The 23853-nt window shown below is 54.8% G+C and overlaps 2 protein-coding genes across 3 annotated transcripts in view; both read right to left on the bottom strand.

Annotated features, from left to right (window-relative positions):
• Positions 1-12988, bottom strand: part of CACNG6 (calcium voltage-gated channel auxiliary subunit gamma 6) — a 24591-nt gene extending 11603 nt beyond the window's left edge. Inside the window, exons 1-3 of one of the 2 annotated variants that reach the window (XM_058530161.1) lie at positions 12935-12988; positions 3964-4088; positions 1975-2391 (exon numbers count right to left, since the gene is read on the bottom strand). In XM_058530161.1, the coding sequence (XP_058386144.1) occupies positions 1975-2391; positions 3964-4069 (523 nt within the window). In that variant the 5' untranslated portion in view covers positions 4070-4088; positions 12935-12988. Of the gene's footprint in view, positions 1-1974; positions 2392-3963; positions 4089-12396; positions 12548-12934 lie in introns of those variants that run through there. The other variant, XM_058530163.1, reaches the window with a different exon arrangement.
• CACNG8 (calcium voltage-gated channel auxiliary subunit gamma 8) lies at positions 10548-23853 on the bottom strand. The gene is made up of 5 exons (XM_058530768.1): positions 23805-23853; positions 22553-23014; positions 14344-14427; positions 12935-13075; positions 10548-11363 (listed from the first exon to the last, which is right to left on the bottom strand). Exons 1-5 carry the CDS (start codon positions 23851-23853, stop codon positions 10615-10617), a joined length of 1485 nt encoding a protein of 494 aa, XP_058386751.1. The 3' UTR covers positions 10548-10614.

The raw sequence follows: 23853 nt of genomic DNA, 5'->3' as shown, positions 1-23853 counted from the left end.
TTGTGGGATAATGGTGATGGTCCCGTAAAGAGGTTGAAGTCCTTTGTGACCAATAGGGGGACATCAAGGGATATGAGGGACCCCATATTATACAGTGAGGTGGGGAAGGACATCCCCTCCAGTGCAGCAAGAACCTTTGGGACATCTTTATGGACTAATGAGATGCAAGATGGTGTAGTTGCCAAGAACAGAGACAACCAGGGTTCAAAGCCCATATGGCTAGCCTGGGTGCATGGACTGAGCCACCTACGTTTCTTGCTCCTCATTTTTCTCTTCTGTAGAATAGGGAAGATAATAACTACTTATAGGATTGCTATGAAGATTAATGAGTTAATGCATTTGAAGTACTTAGAACAGAGCCAGGCACTACATAAGCACCTGACATTTTAATTAGTGGGGTATCCCATTTTGCAAAAGTTTGGGAACTTCTTGCTTGGGGTCCTGGGGGATGAGAATGAGCTCATTTGTAGAAGTGAAGTGTTTAATCTGGACACTGAGTGGGGGGGTACCTCAGAGAACAAGGAGTACTTGGCATCCCACTTTGCTATCAAGGGCTTGGGACATCCTATTTTGGACCATATGGATGTAAGGTATCACATCTGGAGAAGTGAAGGAGGAAAATCCCAGCTGGAGCCCGGGGGATAGACTTTCTTTGAGGGGTATTGAGATTGTAGGACATCCTTTGGAGAGTAAAGAGCATTGGAGATTTCATATGGGTGATCAAGCATATGACAACCTGAATGGGCCCTGAGGGGTGTCAGATAGTTTCCCTGGGTCAGTAGAGGTGGAGCGAGATCCCTTTCCCATGCCCAAGGGGTATAGGGTGTCCCACTGGTATGTCCCAAAGGGCATGGTGTGCCCTGTCAGGGAGAGTGAGAGGTATGGGATAGCTCTCTGGCATAGCTAGGGGTGAAAGAGCCACTCTGCGAGAAGGTGAGGGGTGTGGGTGTCTGTAACAGAAAACGAGAAGGGCTGGAGCATCCAGTCTGGGCAGTCATTGGTGAGAGGGACAGGAAATGAAGAAGAACATTTCCCGGAAAGCACCAGGTCGGCCCTGGGATGTTGGGAGGTGCTTGGAGAGAGCTTCATTTGGCAGAATCAGTAGGGGGGCACAGGTTGTCTGTGGGCACGCGCACAGGGGGGCACAGGCTGTCTGTGTGTGTGCACAGGGGGCACAGGCTGTCTGTGGGCATGCACACGGGGGCACAGACTGTCTGTGGGCATGCACACGGGGGCACAGGCTGTGGGCATGCACATGGGGGGCACAGGCTGTCTGTGCGTGCGTGCGGGGGCCACAGGCTATCTCTGTGCGTGGGCGCGGGGGGCACAGGCTGTCTCTGTGCGTGCGCAAGGGGGGCACAGGCTGGGCCTGCACACAAGGGGCACAGGCTGTCTGCATGTGCATGGGGGGCACAGGCTGTCTGTTGGCATGCACATGGGGGGCACAGGCTTGGCATGTGCACAGGGGGCACAGGCTGTCTTGGAGGGCAGGTATTATGGGGGTACTCAGGCTGTCTGAGGGCACCAGCTGTGTCTGGAGTCACCGGCTGGGTCTTGGGGCACAGGCTGTGGGTGGTTGCACAAGGCTTCTCTAGGGGCACAGGGTCTCTCTAGGGGTACAGGCTGGTCTGGTGACACAAAAACGTCTGGGATCACAGGCTGTGCTGGGGGTACAGGAACTTTGGAGGTCATAGGATGGTCTGGGGCACTGGCTGGTCTAGGTGTACGGGTTGGTCTTGGGGCACAGGCTGGTCTAGGGGTACAGGCTGGTCTGGAGGTACAGGTTTTCTATCTGTGCACAGTTTGTGCCTGGGACAAAAGTTGTTCAGGAGCGCAGGCTGATGTGGGTATGGGCTCTTCCTGAGGGTGCACGCTCTCTCCTTGGGGCTCAGGCTGTTTCTAGGGCTCAGGTTTCTCAGACACGGGCCTCTCTCTGTGGGGTACAAACACTGGACTAGGGCAGCGGTCTCTCACCTCCAGGCAGCTCCGCCGGGCCACAGGTCTCTCTGCCCGCTGGCATGTCGGCCTGCCACAGTCGCTTGGTGCACACCTTCCACAGCCCCAGGTGGGCAGCGTCGCAGACAGCACTGCCGTTGATCTTGTAGGTGTTGAGTTCCACCCAGAACTCGGTGCCCACGGCCAGCACGGCCAGCGTGGCGCCCACGGTGATCAGCAGCAGCACCAGCTTGATCTTTCCCTCCTGCTCCGGCGTCAGCCAGGACTTGTGCTGCCCTTGAGCCCGCCGCTGGCCCGCGGCCGCTCGCCGCCGGTCCTCCTCTTGCATGAAGAAGTTGGACCACATCATCATCCTTGTGGCCGGCCGATGGGGCTCAGGTGCAAAGGAGGCAGAGCCGAGGAGGGCTCCGGGGTGGGAAGGGAAGCGCCTGGGGTCTGGAAGGGGGTGAGGGGCTCAGTTTCCACTAGACTATGAAAAAGGAGGATCTGAATCCTCCTTGGAATCTCAAGGTTGCCTCTGGGGTTCAGAAGAGAAAAAACTAGATCCTCTGGCTGGGGACCTCTCTGAGGTTCGGAGGAGGGCCACAGAAATTCAGCAAAGAAGATGGGAACCAGAGGAAAAGTATGGTCCCCTTGAGGCTCAGAGCTGGAATCTGGGTGCCCAGGAGGGGGCCTGGGGGCTTCAGAGGAAGGAGAACTGAGTGGCAGCTTGAAGCTCTGGGGGCTGCTCTGGGGTCCCCACTGGGAGGAATCACCAAAGAGAAACTGGGTTTCTTGAGGGAAGGGATCTGAGGTCCCCACTAGGGCTCAGAGATTCGGGTACTCAGGAAGGGGAGCTGAGGTCCTCTATGTGTTTGACAGGAGATGCCTCCTGGCTTCTTTTGGGCTCAGAGTCTGGGGCGTGAGGAGTCGGGTCTCCTCTGGGGTTCAGAAGAGGAAGAGCTGGGGTCCCCAGGGGGAGCTCAGAGGGGGAGGTCAGAATTACTTCTGGATTTCAGAGGCAGGAGGATCCCCTAAGATTCATAGAAGGGGACCAGCTGCGTCCTGCCTGGGGTTTAGAGAAGGGGAGCTAGGGGCCTGCTGGAATTCAGGAAAAGGAGATGGTGGGCTCCCTGGCCATTCAGAGAAGAGAGATCAGAGAGCGTCTGCACTGGGGCTGAGCGACAGTGGAGTCCAGAGAAGGGGGCCTAGGAACTCCCCCAGGGCTCAGGAGGGGGACCTGGGGTCCCCACTGGGGCTCAGATAAAGGGGCTGTGGTCCGCACTGCGGCTCAGGAAATGGGGACAAAGTCCCTAGGGATTCAAAGGACAACCAGGACCCGGAAGGGACTCTGTGTCCCTGTGGGATCACTCGGCTCCCCCTCCCCCGGGCTCCCAGGGCCTGCCCGGCCGGGAGGGCTCCAGGCTCCGCGCCAGCCCCGGCGCCTCCCTTAGGCCTCCCACCCCGGTCTCCTGGGCAGAGACCCCTCTCGCTGTCCTGCCTCGGCGCCGCGCCGACCCCAGCTCCGCGATGCCTCCGGCCCGTCGGGTTCTGCACGCCACCGCCGCTCGGCCCGCCGGCCCCGCCGCTCCGCTCCCTCCCGGCCTCGCCCCCATCGCCCGCCCCTCACCCTCCTGGGCTATTTCGGGCTCGACCCGTAAATAACACCCGCACCTGTCGCCTGGCGCCTGTTGCCATAGGGATCCTGGGTATTTTAAGGGGACAAGGCGGGGGAGGAGGGAGGCCAGCCAGGGAGAAGGGGCTGGGGGCCGGGTCTTGACCCGCGTGGAGCCTGAAGGGACTTTTATTTCCTTAAGGGGCAAGGGCAGGAGCTAAGGGTCAGATCTCCGAGGTGGCCGGAGAAGGGGCAGGGCAGGGAACCCGGATTTTTGGTGCGGAGCAGGCCTGCTGGGAACCCGAACTGCTGGGTCTGAGGGAGGAGGGGCTGAGGGCCCGGACTCCCGGGTCTGAGGGAGGAGGAGCCCAGGGACTCAGTTTCCGGGCCTGAGAGTGGAGGGGACCGCAGACCTGAAATCCAGGAGGAGAGATCTGGGCACTCGGACTCCTGGGACTGAGGGAGGAGAAGACTGGGGCCCAGTTCCCGGAGTCTTGGCGGATGGAAGGACATATTCATGCTGGGGTTCTCAGCAACCCTGGAGGGAGAAAGGGCAGGCCTTGGGGAGGGCTGGGTGTGAGGGGCACGGGACCCAGAGCCGCAGTCCTCTTCATCCAGTTTATTAGACGAGGCACCCCCGGGGGGCCGTCCATGCAGTTTCAGCTCCCCCAGGGGCAGGGATGGGGACAGCCGTGTGGAATGGTAGCAGGGCCTTACCTTCACCTCTTCACCCCCTCCCTCAGCCCTTCTGCGGACCGCCCAGGTGGGACCCACCTTTCACCAACTCCTTCGCCCAGGTTGGTTGCGCTACCTGGACCTGGTGCACCCCAGCCCTCTCTGACAACCCTGCTCTGGACGCCCACGGCCCCCTGTGCCACTTCCACTGGAGCACGCATTGCTCTGGGATGTGACCGTGCGTGTCTGTGTCCGGCTCTCCCACCAGGTGCAAGAGGAACTCAGCTCAGTGTCCTCAGTACCACCCAGCCCAGGGCTGGGTACACAAGAGGCCTTAGGAAATGTGCATTAGGTGACTTGAATGAATGAATGAATGACTGGCTGGATGAATGGATGATGTGAGATGGTGACACACAGACGTCTCCTGCAAGCTAGGGAAGGTGCCTGCTGTGTTTCCTCAATGCCCCCCATCAGAGCACGCCTCCCTCTGCATTCTAATTGGCCGCCCTTCCTGTCTCCTGACCAAGGCAGCTCTCAGATTGCAGGGCCTGGCGCCTGGAAGGCCTCAGGCAGTATTTCTTAAGTGAATGAGTGAAACCTGTTCTTCCCCTTCACCTCACTGGGTCTTCCCAGGCCTTGATGGGATCCAGAGGGGAATCCGAGAGTCTGCGAGATGCTGGCAGCAGCACAAGATGGGAGCTGGACAAAGCAGCCTTGGGTACGGTCCACCAGTGCCTCACTTCCGAGCAATCAGACACACCCTCCTGCAGCACCTCTGTCCTGCCCCCCGAATCCATCTTCCCCTCCTGGCCCAGGGTCTCCCCATCTTTCTCCATCTCACCCTCTGTAACAGCTCTCTCATTTCGGGGTGTATTTTTCTGTCTTCTGTCTCCCTGTCTGCCAGTCTCCCTATCTCTCCTTTCACAGAAAGGGTAAGAACTTTCTTTGGTATGAGAGTTTGTGTCACTTTCATCTCAAAAGGATGGCCTGGTCTCCTTTTCCCTCCATCCTCCCTCCCACATCCTTTCTTCCTTCCACTCTGCAGGGCTCCCCTCCCCACCATTGCACTGCAGTGACCTCCTATCAGGGTCACTTTGCTCTTGGGCTCTTTCTCCAGTTCTCAGCAGCATTGGGCACCACTGGCCCTTTGCTCCTGGTCTCCGCCTACCTCATGGTCACCTCTCTCACCCTCTTTGCTATGTCCTCTTCTCCCCCTGATGCAGATGCCCCTGAGGATCTGGGCCGGGGTCTTCTCTGTCTGCATTCACCTCCTAGGTCACCTCATCTGGTCCTGTGGCTTTAAATGTCTCCTATATGCTGACATTTCCAAAACTTAAATTTCCAGCCATGACCTCTCCCCTAAGCTCCAGTCTCACATATCCAACAGCTACCTGACACTCCGACTTGGGTTTCCCACAGGCATCTCCACCTTGAGATGTGCAAAGGAGGATGCTTGAACCCTCCCACCCAAATCCTGATTCCTTCCCCTATGGCCCCCTTCCAGGCAACACACATCAGCACCCACCCAAGTCATACACGTCCAATTAAAAGAGTTCCCCTTTCTCTCACTTTGGTTTCCAATTTCGTCTTCTGCTACATCCAGTTCACCACCACTGTAGGCTCTGTCTCCCAAATCCCATGCCCTGTTCTTCCATTTCTCTCCATCCTCACCCACTCGACATTAGTCCAGGTCACCATGAGCCTCAACGGACCAGGACAACAGCCCCCTACCTCCTTACTTCCGCTTTTCACTCCTGAATCTATTCTCAGCACAGCAATGTGGTTCTGTTGTTTTGTTTTTAAATAAAAATACAATCATGTCACGCTTGTGCTCAAACCGTCCAAGGGAGGCCCTTGGAGTTTAGAATAAAATCCAGATTTCTTCCCAGGGCTATAAGGCCCCTCATGACCCGTCCCGAGCCTGTGCTTCTGGGTCACTCAGATGTGGTCACCCTTGTTAATCTGCTCGCAGTGGGGCCTCCTCACCAACCTGTGACTCCTGGGGGCTTTTGTGCTGCCTTTGGTGGCCAGAATGCTCCTCTATCCTATCCCTTTCCTTCTCACAACCCACATCTCTGTTCAAACGTTACCTCTGCAGTGAGGTCTTCTGGAGGCACCTCATCTAAAGTCGCCCTGGCCCCTCACTGTCAACACAGCCTGCTTAGTTTTTAAAGCACTTCTCCATAACTGAAATTCTCTTTTATTGTTTGTCTCTCCTGTGAGCTCCAGGAAAGCAAGACCTTGACCATCTGTTCACTATCACGTGCCTGGGGCCTAGACTTAGTCTAGAACAGGTTGGTGATCAATAAATATTTCTTGAATACTAGTGACAAACAAACAAAAGAAATGGATCATTCCTGTACACTATACTTGCTTCTATGTTGCCACATTTCCTTCTGAGCATATCTCTGGATCTTTCTCTGTGGTTCTACCTCTCCATCTCTGTGTATGTATATATTTTTGTATCTCTGAGACTTCTCTCTTCTGATTTGTGCATCTTTGTGTCAGTCTCTCTCCTGTCCCTTTTTTCTCGCCTCTCTGGATCACCTTCCCATGTCTTAGACTTTTGTTCCATCTCTCTGTGACTCACCTAGTTTTGGTCTCTTCTCTCCTTGTCCTTCCTCCTTCCATCTCCCCTCCTCCCCATTTCTCTCCCTCCATTTCCCCTCCTCCCCATCTCTCTCCCTCCATCTCCCTCCTTCCCATCTCTCTCTCTCCATCTCCCCTCCTCCCCATCTCTCCCTCCGTCTCCCCTCCTCCCCATCTCTCCCTCCATCTCCCCTTCTCCCCATCTCTCCCTCCATCTCTCCTTCTCCCCATCTCTCCCTCCATCTCCCCTCCTCCCCATCTCTCTCTCCATCTCCCCTCTTCCCCATCTCTCTCGCTGCATCTCCCCTCCTCCCCATCTCCCCCTCCATCTCCTCTCCTCATCTCCCCCTCCATCTCTCCTCCTCCCCATCTATCCCTCCATCTCCCCTCCTCCTCATCTCCCCCTCCATCTCCCCTCCTCCCCATCTCCCCTCCTCCTCATCTCCCCCTCCATCTCCCCTCCTCCTCATCTCCCCCTCCATCTTCCCTCCTCCCCATCTATCCCTCCATCTCCCCTCCTCCTCATCTCCCCTGCCATCTCCCCTCCTCCTCATCTCCCCTGCCATCTCCCCTCCTCCTCATCTCCCCCTCCATCTCTCCTCCTCCCCATCTCCCCCTCCATCTCCCCTCCTCCCCTCTCTCTCCCCTATCTCCTCTCTTCCCCATCTCTCTCGCTCCATCTCCCCTCCTCCCCATCTCTCCCTCCATCTCTCCTCCTCCTCATCTCCCCCTCCATCTCTCCTCCTCCTCATCTCCCCCTCCATCTCCCCTCCTCCCCTCTCTCTCCCCTATCTCCTCTCTTCCCCATCTCTCTCGCTCCATCTCCCCTCCTCCCCATCTCTCCCTCCATCTCTCCTCCTCCTCATCTCCCCCTCCATCTCTCCTCCTCCCCATCTCCCCCTCCATCTCCCCTCCTCCCCTCTCTCTCCCCTATCTCCTCTCTTCCCCATCTCTCTCGCTCCATCTCCCCTCCTCCCCATCTCTCCCTCCATCTCTCCTCCTCCTCATCTCCCCCTCCATCTCTCCTCCTCCTCATCTCCCCCTCCATCTCCCCTCCTCCCCTCTCTCTCCCCTATCTCCTCTCTTCCCCATCTCTCTCGCTCCATCTCCCCTCCTCCCCATCTCTCCCTCCATCTCTCCTCCTCCTCATCTCCCCCTCCATCTCTCCTCCTCCCCATCTCCCCCTCCATCTCTCCTCCTCCCCATCTCTCCCTCCATCTCTCCTCCTCCCCATCTCTCTCTCCATTCTGCCCATCCTCCACCTCTTTCTTCCTCTGTGTTTGGCCTTTGGACCCTAGAATCCACTACCTCCTAACCAGTTCTGCCCCTCTCCTCCACCAAAGAACGCCATCTCTCACCAAATTTGTCTCTTTTAACTCAACCTCTCCCAGTCTCTCTTCTCTCCATTTATCATCCCTACACTACATTCTCCTCTGTCTAGCTCATTTGTGTACCTTTCCCCACATTTTCCAGCATCTCTCTCTGAAACTGCCCCCTCGGAATTCCTCCCTGCTCCCCTGCCCTCCAGCCTGTCTCCCTTCCTAGTCCACACAGACCCCAGATAGAAATTCCCAACACCCAGTTCTGATCCCATCCTGCCTCTGTTCTACCCCTGTCTGCTGCTCCATGTTATGAAGAGAGAGGCTGGCAAAGCCCTTGGCAGCGTGGCACCATTGCTAAGCACTTTTCTCCTCTCTGTGTCCCAGTCCATCTTCCCACCAGATTGGGAGCCCCTGGAGGGCAGGGCAGGATCTGAATCATCTCGCACTCCCAGCATCACCGAGCACAGGGCCTGACACACGGCAGACCTTGGGAAATATTTGCTGAGCAAATGAAGGGAAACCCACTAAGCACTGTCCTCAGTGACCTTCAAATCCATCCACCCCACAGCCCTGGCCCAGCTCAACTGCCATCCTCTCTGATTATCCCAGAGCATTGGCCTCCTGTTCAGCCCTGTCCCACATCCCAGGGGGCTCCTTCTAACACCCACGTCTGCTCCTGCTCTTCTGCTGCTCAGAACTCTCCCGTGTCTCCCCGCTACCCTTGGAATAAAGTCCAGACCCCTCAGCCTGGAACTGCAGCACCTTTCCACTCTGGCTTCTAGCTGCTTCTCTCCCTTACCTCCCACCCCACCCTGCCCTTCAGCTCCCAGAACTGTGAGCACTGTCCCCAGTACAGCATGTTGTTTCACCCCCCAGGCCTTTGCCCAACTTGTTCTCCCACACCACCACCTGCCCCAGCTCCCCACAAAAGCCTTCTTCACCCTCTTCACCACCAGGCAGACTCCTACTCATCCTTCTAAAACCCAGGCGGGCATGACATTCTCCGGAAGTCTCCCCCGAGTACTACCCACTCCTGGCAGCTGGTTACTCTGTTCTTGGCTCAGGGTGCCCATCGTGGCCCCTGTTACAGCACCAATCACTGGGGATCCTGATTCTAACACACTGCCTGGTACCTTAGCAGAGGTGCAAAAATGTCAACGAGTGCATGGCTGAATTAATGAGTGAAACATGAATCTCTGAGTCCCAGTGTTTCTCCTGCACACCAGACACCATGCCTGTGCTTCAGTATTTGTGTAATTATCTGCTTCCTCCCACCAGTGTGAGTTTCAAGGGCCAGTGCCTGTGTTTGATGCTGAATTTCAGCATGTGTCTGCCTCTCACTCTCGCCTCTGAGTTCCTGCCTCCCTTTGTACACCATTCACAGTAAGTCCCTGCTTAAAGTCATTCCGTGGCTTCCCACCGCCCTTAGAATAAAGTCGAAACACCTGACCTAAACGACAAGTCCCTGGGCAGTCTGGCCCTGTCTGCATCTCCAGCCTCTCTACACATTAGCCCTCCCTGGAAGCTTTTCCTGCCCCAGGGCCTTTGCATATGCTGTTCTCTGGCTGAGACACATCCCCCAGCTTCACCTGGCTGGCTTCTTGTCATCCTTGCAGTGTCAGCTAAAATATCCCTTCCTTTTAAACTGGGTTTTGCTTCCCAGATGGAGCATTTCATAGCCTTTCCTATTTCTCCTACGTCCTAACTGTAACTTACTGTTTGTTCACACAATTCTTTGAGTAATGTCTATTTCATACACAAGATGTAAACTTGAAGACATTGAGGACCCTGACTGTCTTCTTCCCTTCTGTGGGCTCAGCATTCAGCACAATGCCTAGCGCTTAGGTACACAAAAAATTTCGGGTAATGAATGAAGGAGTCCCTCTCTGCATGTTGACGTTCCGTCCCCAGGGCCGGGGTCCTGGTACACAGCAGGTGCGGAATAATGAATGAAAAAGTAAATGAATGTCCACGTCCACCCCCTGTCCCTTCGCCTTTCTGCATCCCTTCTCTTTACCTTTGTCTCTTTAGATAGAGCATGTATAAAGTTTGTAGGTATAACTATATATTCGTGTGTTACGGGCCCCTCTCCAGGAGTTGGGCTGGGCTGGGAGTCCCTCCCTCCCACCGCCCCGCCCCCACATGCACACAGCAAAACATTAAAAAGAAAACATCTCAAAACTGCAAAAAACACCACAGCCCTCCCCCCTCCCCCCCAATCCCCCCAAAAAATAAAACACGACGCTCCCTCACAACGGCCCCCTGCCTTCCCTTCCCCCTCCCTCGGGGTCCCTGATTCGGAGGGTGGGGGCGCTCCTCCACGCCCGGGGGGTGGGGAGGGGGCGCGGGGGAAGGCCAAGCAGTCTCCAGCGTGCTCACGGGGAGGGAGGGGGGCGCCCCCGACCCCCGGCAGCCTCGTTGCACGCGCGCCCGCGCACGCGCCCCGGACACGCCCCCTCGGCGCCCCCCGTCGCGCCCCTACACGGGCGTGGTTTTCCTGTTGAGCGTGTTGGTGTTGGAGGCGGCGGCCTCCTTGGCCAGGGTCCCGGGGGCGGGCGCGGCGGGCGCGGGCGGCGCGGGCGCGGGCGCGGCGGGCGGCCCGGTGACCGTGACCGTGACGCCGCCGCCCGCCTCCTTGGGGAAGGCGTTGTGCAGCGTGAGGAAGCCGGGCGCCCCCCCGCGGTCCCGCTCGGCGCCCGCCCCGCCGCCGCCCCCCGCGCCCCCCGCCGCGCCGCCGTACGCCCCTCCGCCGCCGCCGCCGGCCCCCGCCAGCCCCGCGGCCACGCTGCCCTTGGACGGGTCGCGGCTGAGCGTGTACATGGAGATGTCCGTGGAGGCGAAGCCCGGGCCCCCGGCGCCGCCGGGAGACGCGTCCCGCGACGGCGACGGCTCGCTGGAGCGGGAGCTAGAGCGGGAGCGGCGGCGGTAGCGGAAGCGGTAACTGGGCAGACGGAGGATGGCCGAGGGGCCGCTCCCGCCACTGCCGCCCGCGCCCCCGCCGGCCTTGAGCAGGTCCGAGCGAGACTGGCAGTGCGCCTCGCGGCTGCGCTCGATGTAGATGTTGACGGCCAGCACGCCGATCACCTCGGCCAGGATGAACGACAGCCCGCCGAAGTAGAAGGACCAGCCGTACGAGTAGTGGTTCTTCTTCTCCTCGTCCCGCTTCGGGCCCGGCTCGCCCGCGTTGGCCGAGATGTACACGATCACGCCGATGATGTTGCTCAGGCCTGGGCGGGGACGTCAGACGGGAGCCTCGAGGCCGCCCCCGGCCCCGCCCCCGGCCCCGCCCCGCGGTCCCGCGCGGCCCCCCGGCTGGCCTAAGCTCCACCCCCAGATGGCCCAGGCCCCGCCCCAGACGGTCCAGACCCCGCCCCACATGGTCCAAGACTTGCCCAGGCGGTCTAAGCTCCACCCCCAGGTGACCTAGGCCCCGCCCCCGAGTGGTCCAAGTCTTGTCCCAGATGGTCTAAACTCCTCCCAGGCTGTCCTTGGGCCCTGCCCTGCGCTGGCCTAAACTCCACCCCTAGATGGCCTAGGCACCGCCCCTTGCTGGTTTAAGCTCCACCCCCAGGTGGTCTAGGCCCCGCCTCGCGCTGGTATAACCTCCAGCCCCAGATAGCTTAGGCCCCGCCCCAAAGGGTCCAGACACCACCTCGGATGATCCAGGTCCCAGGTGGTCTAAACTCCTCTCCAGATGCCAGGCCTGCCCCATCTGGTCTAGGCCCCACCCCCAGATGACCAAAGCCTCACTGTCAGCTAGCCCAGGCCCCACCTCCACGGCTCTAGTCTCAACCCCACCCCAGCTGGCCCAGGCCCTGCCCTGGCTGGTCTAAACTCCGCCCTTAACGTTATGAACCTGGGTCTCCCATAGGCCCCAGCCTCTATTCGTTTAAACTGTTAATAAGGATATCGGGCTCTGACTCTCTAGGCCCTGACCCCTGCTGATCTAAACTCTTCCTTTTATGATACCATCCCGGCCTGGTTATCTATTCCGAGCCCTTCCCCTGTTAGTCTAAAATTCGCCTTTATTAGAGCAGGTCCCCCTCTACTCTAAGCCGCCCTCCGGCTTGCCAAATCCCCCCGCCCCCGACGGGTCTAGGCCAAGCTCCTCCCCCAGTCCCAGGTCTAGCCAGCACAGCCCCCTGCAAATCTTGACCCATCCCCAAAGCACCCCCTTCTCTTTATGCTAAATCCTCCCTCTTCTCCTCTGGATTCCACCCTTTTAAAAAAGCTCTGCCCCCTGGAATTTCCCAGCATTACTCATTTCAGGTAGAAAGGGGGTCTTGCTCCTTCAGGACATGCCTCACTCGGAGTTGGTCTGGATGGTTTCCCAAGACCAGCCTCTTCTTGTATCCACCAGGGTCCACGAGACCCCGCCCCTTAGGGCAGGCTCCTCCCCATCTGCATCCGATTCACCTTCTCCCTCTCAGGCCCGGTCCTCTATGCCAGCCCCGCCTCTCTATCTTCATAGACCTCAATTCTGTCTCAAAGCCCCACCTCTTCACCCAAGCTCCTCCCCTTCCGTCTCCAGAACCGCGAGTTTTGGAACCTAAACTCCCTGCATCCTAGTTACGCGCTAGACACCTGTCAGTGATGGGTTCACTCCCCCGAAGACGGCGCGAAGGCGACACCTACCTTGCCCAGCGGGTGGCGATGGAGCTTGGGAAGAGCCTAGGAAGGCTCCGGGCCCCAGGGGGCGCCCGGGGCAGGGTCGCTTTGCATACGCGCGCGCGTACACACACGTGCGCGCGCGCAGGTTGGCCGCCCGGGCCAGCCACCCCCTCCCTCTGCCTCTCACCTGCTGCCACGAACAGGATCCCTGCGCCCAGAATGATGTTCCTCTTGGACTTGTAGACCCGGGAGGCTGCCACGCACACACCCCCGAGCAGCAGCAGGATGGCGCTGAGGATGGGGAAGATGCTGGAGGCCCGGACGACTCCTGCGAGGGAGAAAGGAGAGGAGGGGGAGAGGCAGGGTGGTGGGACCCAGGGCGGTCAGACGCGGCCGCCTGCGACCCCCGCGTCCCGCGCCCCCTGCCTGCTTTCGTCTCTGCGTCTCTCTCGCTAGTTCTCCAATTCTCCCTCTCTGCCTGTCTTCTGGTTATTTTATTTTTTGCTTCCTTCTCTCTCTTTAAATTTCTCTATTTCTTAGTCTGATCTACTCTCCCTCTTTTTCTTCGTCCCTTTCTTTCTTCCTCGGTCTATTTTTCTCTCCCAGCACTTTTTTTTTTTTCCTCTGAATCACTCTCCTCTTTTTCTCTGAACTTCTCCATTTCTCTGTGGACCCTCTCCCTTACTCCTTTTCCTTCTCGCACGCTCCTTCCCTTCTTCTCTTCTGCGCATTTCTTTCCTTTCTCCAGATCCCTCTTTCTATCAAATCTTTTAATCTCTCTCTCCACCAGACTCCCATTCTGCCTGGCTTCATCTACTTCTCTGAATTCCTCTCTCTCTCTCTCTCTCTTTCTCTCCCCCCCCTTCCCCTTCTGTCTCCTCCTTCCTCCTTCCTTCTCTCCTTCCTTCTCCCTCTCCCTCCCTCCCTCTCTCTCTCTCTGCCCCCCTCCCCCCTTCTGCCTGGCTTCTATCTCTCTGGGCTTCTCTTCTTTTCCTCTCTTCCTCTCTCTCTCTCTCTCTCTTCCTCCTCTCTTCCTCTCTCTCTCTCTCTCTCTCTCTCTCTCTCTCTCTCTCTCTCTCTCTCTCTCTTCTCTCTCTGCGGTCCTTTCCACGCCCCCCCCCAACCCCAGGCAACCAGATTTTGCGATTTCTGAGCCCGGCTGAGGCCGCAGCCAATCATAATTCAGGATTTGCCGCGTTCTCGGGGTAGCCACCAATCGCACCACAGGCTTCCCTAGCCAGCTCCCGAGAGTGGCCAGTCCGCGCCGCAGATTGCCTCACAGCCCAGGGCGCAGTGGCCAATCCCCGCCCAGGGAGCGACAACCAGTCGCGGCGCAGAGTTGCCGCGAGTGCCCGGGTGCAGCACGGCGGCCAGTCGGCTCCCGAGATCCCCCCTCAGCCCGCCCCAAGGTGAGAGGTGGGGGCGGGAGAGAGACCACTGAGCCAATCGGGGACCAGAGGATCTCAGTGTCTGGACTTGGATTGGCTGGCAAGCTCACCTCTGCGTGTCGCTCTGAGCGCCGGCGGGCCCTCTCTCTGCACCCCCGACCCGCCCCGGCCCAGCAGTGCCCCAACTCTGACCCGGACCCACACGTACGGAGCAGATACTCCGCGCTGTCATGGTCGTAGTCCGTGTCCTCCGGGAAATGGTTGATCTTCACGCAGACGCCTCTTTTCAGCCCTGGAGGGGGATGGGAGTGGTGGTGGGAGTACTTAACAGTTGGGGAGAACCCCCGATGAGAGGAGACCCTCCCCTTCCGCCAACACTTTCTCTCTCTGGACTGATTGGGAGACAGAAGTCCTGGCCCCTAAGCCTGTCTCCGCATCTGGGACAAACTTTCAACCTCACTGGCCTCAGTTTCCCCACCAGTTAAAAGAAAAAAGAAAAAGAAAGAAAAAAACTCCATCCAATACCACTAACAGGACACAAGGACCTTTGCCCCGTAACCTGTGCGAGGACACTCAGCCTGTCTGGCCTTCTGTTTCCCCCTCTACAAGTAACAAGGCGTTAGTTTCAGCAGTGACAGGGCGCCTTTCTAACTCTGAACTTGCGGGCAAGTCTGAGAATGGGTGGAAAACGAAGACGGGGGGGCTACAGAGCGCGAGGACTACATTTCCCATGAGGCCCTATGAGGTCTTGAGTTCAGTTGTGAGGAGAGAGCCTCCCCAGTGGATCATGGGAGTTGTAGTCTCTTCATTCCTCGGTGTAAGGAGAGGGCTTCTGAGTCTCTTTCCGCACTGAACCTGGAATCCTCTGAAAGGAGACTGAGTGGTTGGAGCCAGCAGAGGCGGGTGAGGAGGTGGAGTATGCCTCTAGGGGTCATGCAGTCTCACCCGCTTCCTTCGTCCCAGGATCCTCATCCTCACCTAGCTGGAGACTGATATGTAAGTAAGTGTAAATATAAATACATTTAGTTTCCTCAATTCTCCAGGCTCCTTCCAACCTCCAGGCCTTTGCCCAAGCTGTGGAACATTCTGCTCACATTATTCACTGATGAAAAACTTACCCTGCAAGTGGGCAGCTCATGGGGAACCTGCTTGAAGAAGCTTTCCGTGTGTGTGTGTGTGTGTGTGTGTGTGTGTGTGTGTGTGTGTGTGTGTGTCTTGCAGGCATGCCTGCCACCAAAGTTAGGTCAGTTTCCCCCTTTGGGTGTAGCAGCTCTCTGTGCTATACCCCCCTTTTTGGCGTGCATCAGGTTGATTTATGATCTTCTTCCTCAGCAAGCTGGGAGTTGCCGCAGGGGGAGGGCATGGGATTTGATTCCGCTGTGTGTCCCTAGCATTGCTTGGCACAAAGGAGGCCTTGAGAAATGGGCAAGGAATGAATGAATGAATGGAATTATGAATGAATATAAGGATAGCAGAAGGGGAGATTCCAGGCAGAAGATGACAGGAGAAGAAATGAGATAAATGAAAGGATTGAGAAGAAGGAATATAAAGAGTGACTAATTCCACTAAGAGCTAACATTTAAGTGGTTCCTAGGTGGATTCACTCATCCAGACCTCCCCAGAGTCCTACAAAATAGATAATGTTATTGGTGTTGTGCAATGGCCAAACGTTGGGAACTGGGGTCACACTGCTTGATAATGAAGTCTGACTCTATCACGTCTCCATTCTGTGACCCTGTTGGCATTACTCAGGCCAGTTTGCTTCAGTCCCTTCTCCTATAGCAAGGGGATAATAGGACCTACCTCACAGGGTTGTTGTGAGGATTGAATCCAAGGAAAGAGATTTAGCACTTTGCCTGGAACACAGTTAAGTGCCCAGTTGCTATCAGTCAATATACCCATTGTCCAGATGAGGAAACAGAAGCACAGAAAGCGTTCACCAATTCACAGCTGATGGGTGGTGGACGCAGAATTCAAACACACAGCAGTTTGCTCCACTGGAATATAACCATATAGGCTGTTTCCTAGCATCCTAGCCTAGCCCATAAATATTAATATGCTTAATAAATATTTTTATGCAAGAATGGTTGAATGGGCCAACAAGCACATGAAAAGTTGCTCAACATCACTAATCATTAGGAAAATGTGTCAAAGCCACAACGAGATACCATCTCATAGATAAGAGATACCATCCCATTAGGGGGGCTACTATAAAAACAAACAAAAAACAAAAACAGAAGACAACAAATGTTGGTGAGGATATGGAGAAATTAGAACATGTGCACTGTTGGTGGGAATGTAAAATGGTGCAGTTGCTATGGAAAATAATATGGCGGTTCCTCGAAAAATTAAAAACAGAATTACCATATGATCCAGCAATTCCACTTCTGGGTACATACCCAAAATAACTGAAAGCAGGGTCTCTAAGAAATATTTGTACATCCACTTTTATAGCAGCATTAGTCACAACAGCCAAAAGCAACATACATGTCCATCAACAAATGAATGGATAAACAAAATGTAGTATATACATACAATGGAATATTATTCAGCCTTAAAAAGTGAGGGAATTCTGACACATGCTACAACATGGATGAACTTTGAAGACATTATGTTAAGTGAAATAAACCTGTCATAAAAATACAAATACCATATGATTCCACGCCTGTGAAGTATCTAAAATAATCAAATTTATAGAGACAGCAAGTAGACTGATGGTTTCCAGCGGCTGGGAGGAGGGGGAATGTGGAGATGTTGTTTAATGGGGACAGAGTTTAAGTTTTGCAAGATGAGAACAGTTCTGGAGATTGAGTGCACAACAATGTGAATGTACTTAATGCCACTGAACTGTACACTTAAAAATGATTACGATGATAAATTTTATGTTACATGTGATTTACCACAATTTTTAAAGAATGAATGAATGATTGAATGAATGAATGAATATACACCTGTCAAGTGCAAACTCTTACCTGTCAGCACATCCATTATGCTGTGGCAGGTAAGACTGTGGGTTCAAGTTCTCTCCCTTCTTGAGGGGGATCATAGTACTTCTCTCCAAACATGAATGATAATGAAATGAGATAGAGCATGTAAAGCTCACGCCACGCAGACTCTTGACAGATCAGTGGTGACAGCAGTCATGATAACTACTACTTACTGAGGGCTAACCACGCATCAGGCACTGCTTCAAGCATTTGGCAGGCATTAACACACTCAATACTTACAATGACAAACCCTACGGATACTAAGCAATAATTGCATCCCTGCTTTAGGAGGGATGAGAGTTGACGTTGCTCAAGCCCATGTGGATGGTCAGTCATGGAGAGGGGATTCCAGTGCAGCTGGGCTTCAGAGGTGAGCGTATTTGGAGCAGTGGAGCATGGTGCCTATGACCATGAGCTCTGGACTCACATGTCAGGGCTGCCACTTCCCATTTGTGTGGCTTTTGGGGCTTGAATGCTCCCGAGCCTCAGCTTCTGCATTTGGAAAATGAGGGTGATAATATGACCTTACAGGATTTGATATGAGTTCAGTGGAACACACAGTCAGGTGCAGAAGCCATGGGAGTTATGTGATTTGCCTCTGTGGATTATCCAACCCTACTGGGCCAGGAGATTTTGGTGTGCAGGGATGGTGGTGATGTGTCCCCGAGTCCCCCCAGGCCGCTTAGCACAAACCTGGGTAGGCGAGGATGAGGGGGGAGGGTGCCACAGCGAGGACACGTGGGTTCCAGCCGGCTCTGCCCCTCACATGTTAAGTGGCCATGTGGCTGACTCACTTCCCCTTTCTGGCCATCAGCTTCCTGCTCTGACAAACTCAAGAGTGGTAATAATACCTTCTCTCTGGCGCAAGTGAGAGGATTCAATGAGATAATAAAGCATGCAAAGTGCTGAGCACAGGGGCTTTACACAGTCGGATCACATAAATGGGGCCGTGGGTCCAGGTTCTTTCTTGAGTCCTGAGAGAGGACCTAGGACTGCAGCTGAGATTGGGGGGTGGGGAGGGGTACAGGGAGGGAGCACTAGACCCATAGGGATGCCACTAGCCCCAGGTGGCTCTTTGGCACACGAACCGTGGCAATCAAGGTGAGCTGTGAGCCTAAGATATGCACCGGATTTCAGACTTGGTGTGAAAAACATGCGTAAAATCTCATTGATAACTTTTATATTGATTACATGTTAAAATGATAATATTTGGGCTATATTTGGTTAACTGAAAGATATTACTAACTTTTATATTAATTCATTATATTGTGTGAATTATATTTATTAAATTTATATTCACTGAACCTTTTCCTTTTTACTTGTTTTCATGCAGCTATTAGAAAAATTTAAATCATATATGCGGCTCTTGTGATGTTTGTATTGGGCTGTGCTGGGTGAGAGGCTGGGACTTCTGGGTTATCAAGGAGGAGAGACTCAGGACTTGGTCACCTGAATTCCTAATAATAAGAATAAGAATAAGAACAACGGCAAAATATAAACTACATAATCTAGCCTTTACTCTGTGCCTGCTAGCCTTTTAAATCCTTTACACCCACTAGCTCATTGAATCCCTCCATCACCCTGTGGCTAGGGGCCATTATCATCTCCATTTCACCAGTGACGGAAATGAGGCACAGAGAGGTTAAATATATGGCCCAAGGTCACCCTGCTGTGTGTGGCAGACAGGAGGCAAACCCAATCGCTCTTGTTCCAAAGTCTGTGTCCAAATCACTACATTCTACTGCATCTCTCAGAGACTCAGGGGAGATGGGAATGGAGCCCAAGAATTCCCAGGGACGCCGCGCCTTCAGGAGGCAGTAGCTCAGAGGGCCCAGTTTCTACACTCTTGGATCCCTGATGGGCTGGAGGCTGGTCATGTGTTGCTTTGTTCTCCTAGGAAACCAAATAGACCTGGATTCAAATCCAGACTCTATTGTATCTTAGCTGTGTGACTTTGGGAAAGTCACTCCACTTCTCTGAGCCTTCGCCTCCATTTCTAGAAGATGGAGGATAATAATAGTACATCCTGCGTAGGGTTATTGTGAGCATTCAGGGACAAATGAATGACAACTGGAGCAACAATAAAGCCAGGCTTCATTTACCCCCTCCTAAAAAAACTTACTTCCTTTGGCTTCCAGGACACCCACTTACTTTCCCCCCACCCTCAGCAAACCACGGCCCATGGGCCAAACCCAGCCTGCCAAATCCGGCGAAGAATGGGTTTTACGTTCTTTAAATGATTGAAAAAATATCAAAGACTATTTCATGGTACATGAAAATAATATAAGATTCAAATGTGAGTGTCCATGAATGAGGTTTAATGGGAACACCGCCACGCTCATTCAGTCACGTGGTGTCTCTGGTGGTTTTCAGGAGTGGTTGCGACAGAGACTATGCTCCACAAAGGCTAAAATATTGACTGTATAGCGCTTTATAGGGCCTTTACTATGCTGACCGCTGTCCTAGATGATATCTCTAATAGGCACCCTAAATTTAACACGTGCCCAACTGAGCTCCTGATAGCCCTCCTTATAACAAATTAGATAAGAGAAAATAAATAAAATAAAATACCTGCTCTTCCATCTGATGAATGTCCCCCCCCCCCCGCCCCCATGTGCTCAGGTCACAGCCTTAGAGCAGTGATTCTCAAATAGGCGTGACAATTTTGATTGTCATAACTGGGGGTTCGGGGGGGTTGCTACTGGCATTTGGAAGACAGAGGCCAAGGATGCTGGTAAACATCCTAAAATGCACAGACGGCCCCACAACACGGAGTTATCCATCCCAAGTGCCCAAGTGTCAAGAGCACTGAGACTGAGAAACGCTGCCTTAGAGACACCAGGACTCTTCTCTCTCTTATCCCCCACAACTGCTCCGTCAGCAATTCCTGCCCGCCACAGCTTCGGAATATGCGCTGAATGCAAACCACCTCCCGAACTCCACAGCTCCCACCCCAGACAAGCCACCTCCTGTTTCCCTCCTGTCTTCTCCTCGGTTTCTCAACACAGCAGCCAAAGCGATCCCGTTAAAATTTAAGTCAGCTCATGTCACGCCTCTGCTCAAGAACCTCCGACGTGAAAAGCAAAAGACGTTGCAGGGACTAGGAGAACGTGTGAGATCTGGGCGCTGTCCTCTCTCTGACTGCACCCCCTACCGTGTCCCCCTCGCTCACGCTGCCCCCAGCCTCACTGGCTCTCCCTGGTGGTCAGACGCGCAGGCTCTCACCTCAGGGCCTCTGCCGTCGCTGTCTGTACGGCCCGCAGCACGCTCCTCCAGACAGCCAAGCGGCTCCATCTCTCACTTCCTTCAGACCTCCACTCCACGTCACCTCCTCAGTGAAGCTTTTCTCAGTCTCCTTATCTACAATTTCACACTCATACCCTAGCACGTTCCATCCCCTCCCTTGCTCCTTTTCCTCCTTAGCACTTAGCTCTATCTAACACCCTAAATGTTTTACTTATCTCTCTTATTATCTGTCTCTCTCTAGAATACAAGACATATAAAAACAGGGTTTGTTTTTTTTTTTTTGGTCTGTCTTTTCTTCTTTTCACTGCTGTATCCCCGGAATCAAGAACAGTTCCCGGCACATAGTATAAACTCAACAAATATTGATTGTTAGATGAATGACTGAATGAATGGTATTCTTACTCCATGCTGTAAACTGCCCTAGGGGTTTCATGATGCAAGCCCCCACACTTGGCTCTGTGCCTGGTGCCTGGTCAGACCGGTGAATGGACATAAACTCAAAAGCCCACAGGAGGAAGAAAGTAACATAATGAGAGAAATGGATGGATGTGAGGCGATAGGGAGTGGAGGTGACTGTGGGGAAGTGAAGATCTCCTTGCCTCATCTGAAGATGCAGTTGCTACTCAGATTGGGCCAATCGTGGCCACTGCAGAATGCAGGCCCCATGTTGTCACATCTTTCACTAGTTCAAAAGAAGCTGGAAATCGGATTTTCAATGTGAAGTCTCCTTATTTTTAAATGTTGGCAACTGACTCAGATTTGGGTTTCAGTTTTAAACACTCTGCAAACCAGACAAAGCATATCTGCAAATCCCATCCATCAGGTCTGAGTTCTCTTAGCTCTGCTCCAGTCACAGCTGGGCAACCTTGGGCAAGTGGCTTAACCTCTCTGAGCCTCAGTTTCCTCATCTCTGACAAGAGGGTGGCCCCCACCTCATAGGATTAAAGAAGACGATAACATTCCTTGCTCATTGAGAGTGGTCAGAGGAGGAAAGGATGGGAAAACAGAGAGATAAAAAAGAGAAGTGAACAGATTTCCATGTTTTTGATGTGGGAGGAGGAGCTTTGAGATTGGCTAGTCCCACTCGATGTTGCCAACAAGGGTTGTGAGACTTAGGGAGGTGAAAAGACAGGGGTCACACAGGAGGACAGATGCACAGTGGGACTGGAACCCAGGTCTCCTGCTTCCCTGCCAGCGCCTCCATGATATGTGTAAAGAAATGGCCAGGCTGAAAGTGGGAGAGAGGAGCTGAGGAGGAGAGGGCAGGATGGGGGAGATGGGAGGCAGAGGGTCCAGCTAGGAGGGAGGCTGAGAGAGGGAGAGCAAGACCAAGGAGAAGAAGGAAGGTGGAGAACAGAAGAGGCACTGGGGTCAGAAGAGAGAAGCCTTAGAGTCAAGAAACGAGATGTGGAAGGAGGAAGAAGTGGAAGGAAGGTAGGAGTAGAGGGAGGACGAAGCAGATGAGGACCAGGATGGGAGGTGGGAAGAAACCCTGACGGGAGACCTGGTGGGGAGAGGCAAGCAAGACAAGGAGGCCTACAGGAAAAAAAGGGACAAGAGAGGACCGAGGAGAGGGTCCTGAGTTACGGCCAGATGAGGCATGACATTTTAGGGGGGCAACAGCCCAAGCAAGGCAAAAGGATGGAGGCGATGAGGAGGGGGCCATGAGTGGGGCCAGAGAAGCAGGAACACTCAGAGACTGAGGCAGGATGTGGGAGAGAGGAGATGCAGTGGGCATGAAGGGATGAGATGGGGGCAGCTGTAGAGGAGGGGGTCAACATAAATGGTGAGATGGAAGGACGGAGGAAATGAGGCAGAGGAAATGAGCCCCATGCAGGGGAGAGGTAAGAGGGAGGGATGAGAGGGGGAAGGAGACAGAATGAAGGAAAGATAAGGGGGTTCAGATGGGACGAGGCACTCATGTGCGGAGAGATGGAGGGGGGCATGAGTGGGGTGCAGGGAAGCATGGGAATACAGAGGAGGGCCAGGATGCAGAGAAGAGTTGAAAGAGGAAGAGAGGAGTGGTAGGGGGTGGGCATGAGTGGGAAGGAGCAGGAGGAGAGGGAGACCACCACGGAGATGAGAGGAAACCCGGGAGACTCGGGAGAGGGGAAGCTCAGATCTGGAGGGGAGGAGGCGGGGGCTCAACGCAGGGGCGCGAGGCACCGGCCCTCCGCACCCTACCTTCCAGGCAGCAGATCCTCCAGAGGCCTGAGTGCGTGAGGCCGCCGGGGTCCTTCTTCTCCGAGGAGCCGCTGCCTCCGCGGTGGGGGGGGCCATCGTCGCCGGCCGTGAGGTTGGTGGTGTTGCAGATGAAGGCGCGCGTGTAGAGCCAGTAGTCGGTGCTGATGGCGATGGTCATGAGGCCGAAGGCGGCGAAGGCGCCCACCGTCGTCAGGAGCACCTGCACCCCCTTCTCGCACCACAGCCCCCTCTCTTCGTTCCAACGCTTCAGCGACTCCAGTTTGACCACGGGCAGCCGGGGGGCCGTGGGCCACCACCGGGGCAGCGGGGGCGGGGCCGTGCCGGCGGTGGGGGGGGCACAGCGCAGGCAGAAGTGGGGGGGCCGGGCCGGCGGGGCTGGGGAGGGGGCAGCGAGGAGGAGGCTGCGCGGGGAGAGGGTCAGAGGGTGGCCATGGTCGCCAGCTGGTGGAAGGCAGGGAGTGAGGCAAAGGATTAGACAAGAAGGCACCAGTACCTCCCCCGATCCCCACACTGCCCCCCACTGATCCCCAGAAAGAACCCCCCCAGTTTCCTCCGTTGAAGAAACTCCTTCCACTCTGGTTCTCACTGCCTCCCGTTCTGTGAAAAAATCTCCCTCTGCCCAGGGAACTCTTCCAGCAACCCCACTCCAGCAACACCCCCACCATCTGTGGCAGGACACTCCTCCAGCCCCCTCAGGCTCCTCCCCCTGTCCTCTGTCCTCATCACAAGGAAAACCATCCCTCTTGTAGCCCCAATACTTCCTCCTCCCAAGGAACCTCTTCTTCATTTCCTACAAGACCCCCATCACCATTCTCCTCTCATACAATTCTACCCACTCTCCATCTTCCCCTACAAATCCCACCTCTTCACCTACTATGTCTTCTACTCGAGAAAAATAAATGTCTCCTAAAATCTCTCCTTAGCTAAAAAAAAAAAATCTTCCCAACTAATTCTTACTGTTTGCACAACTCAGAAGAACCACACAGTTGCCATCACAACCACCCCCACCCCACAGTCTCCTCTGCGTGGGAACCCCCTTCCCCACTCCGACCGCTATGTCTCTGGACCAAGGTTCTCAACCTCCAACACACCTTGAAATCACCGGAGGACCTTTAAAGATACTGATACCTGAGTCCCACCTGAGAAATTTCTATTTCGATGGTCTGGGGTGTGGCCCTGAGCATTTAAGTTTTTAAAAGCTCCCCAGGGGATTCTAACGGGCAACCAATACCTTTGACCCCTTGGATCTGCTGGTTTAGAAGACTGTTTTCCATCTCCAT

Source organism: Diceros bicornis, chromosome 34 (assembly GCF_020826845.1).
Source record: "Diceros bicornis minor isolate mBicDic1 chromosome 34, mDicBic1.mat.cur, whole genome shotgun sequence".
NCBI classification, from domain to species: domain Eukaryota; kingdom Metazoa; phylum Chordata; class Mammalia; order Perissodactyla; family Rhinocerotidae; genus Diceros; species Diceros bicornis.
This window is presented reverse-complemented; position numbering and strand designations above follow the sequence as displayed.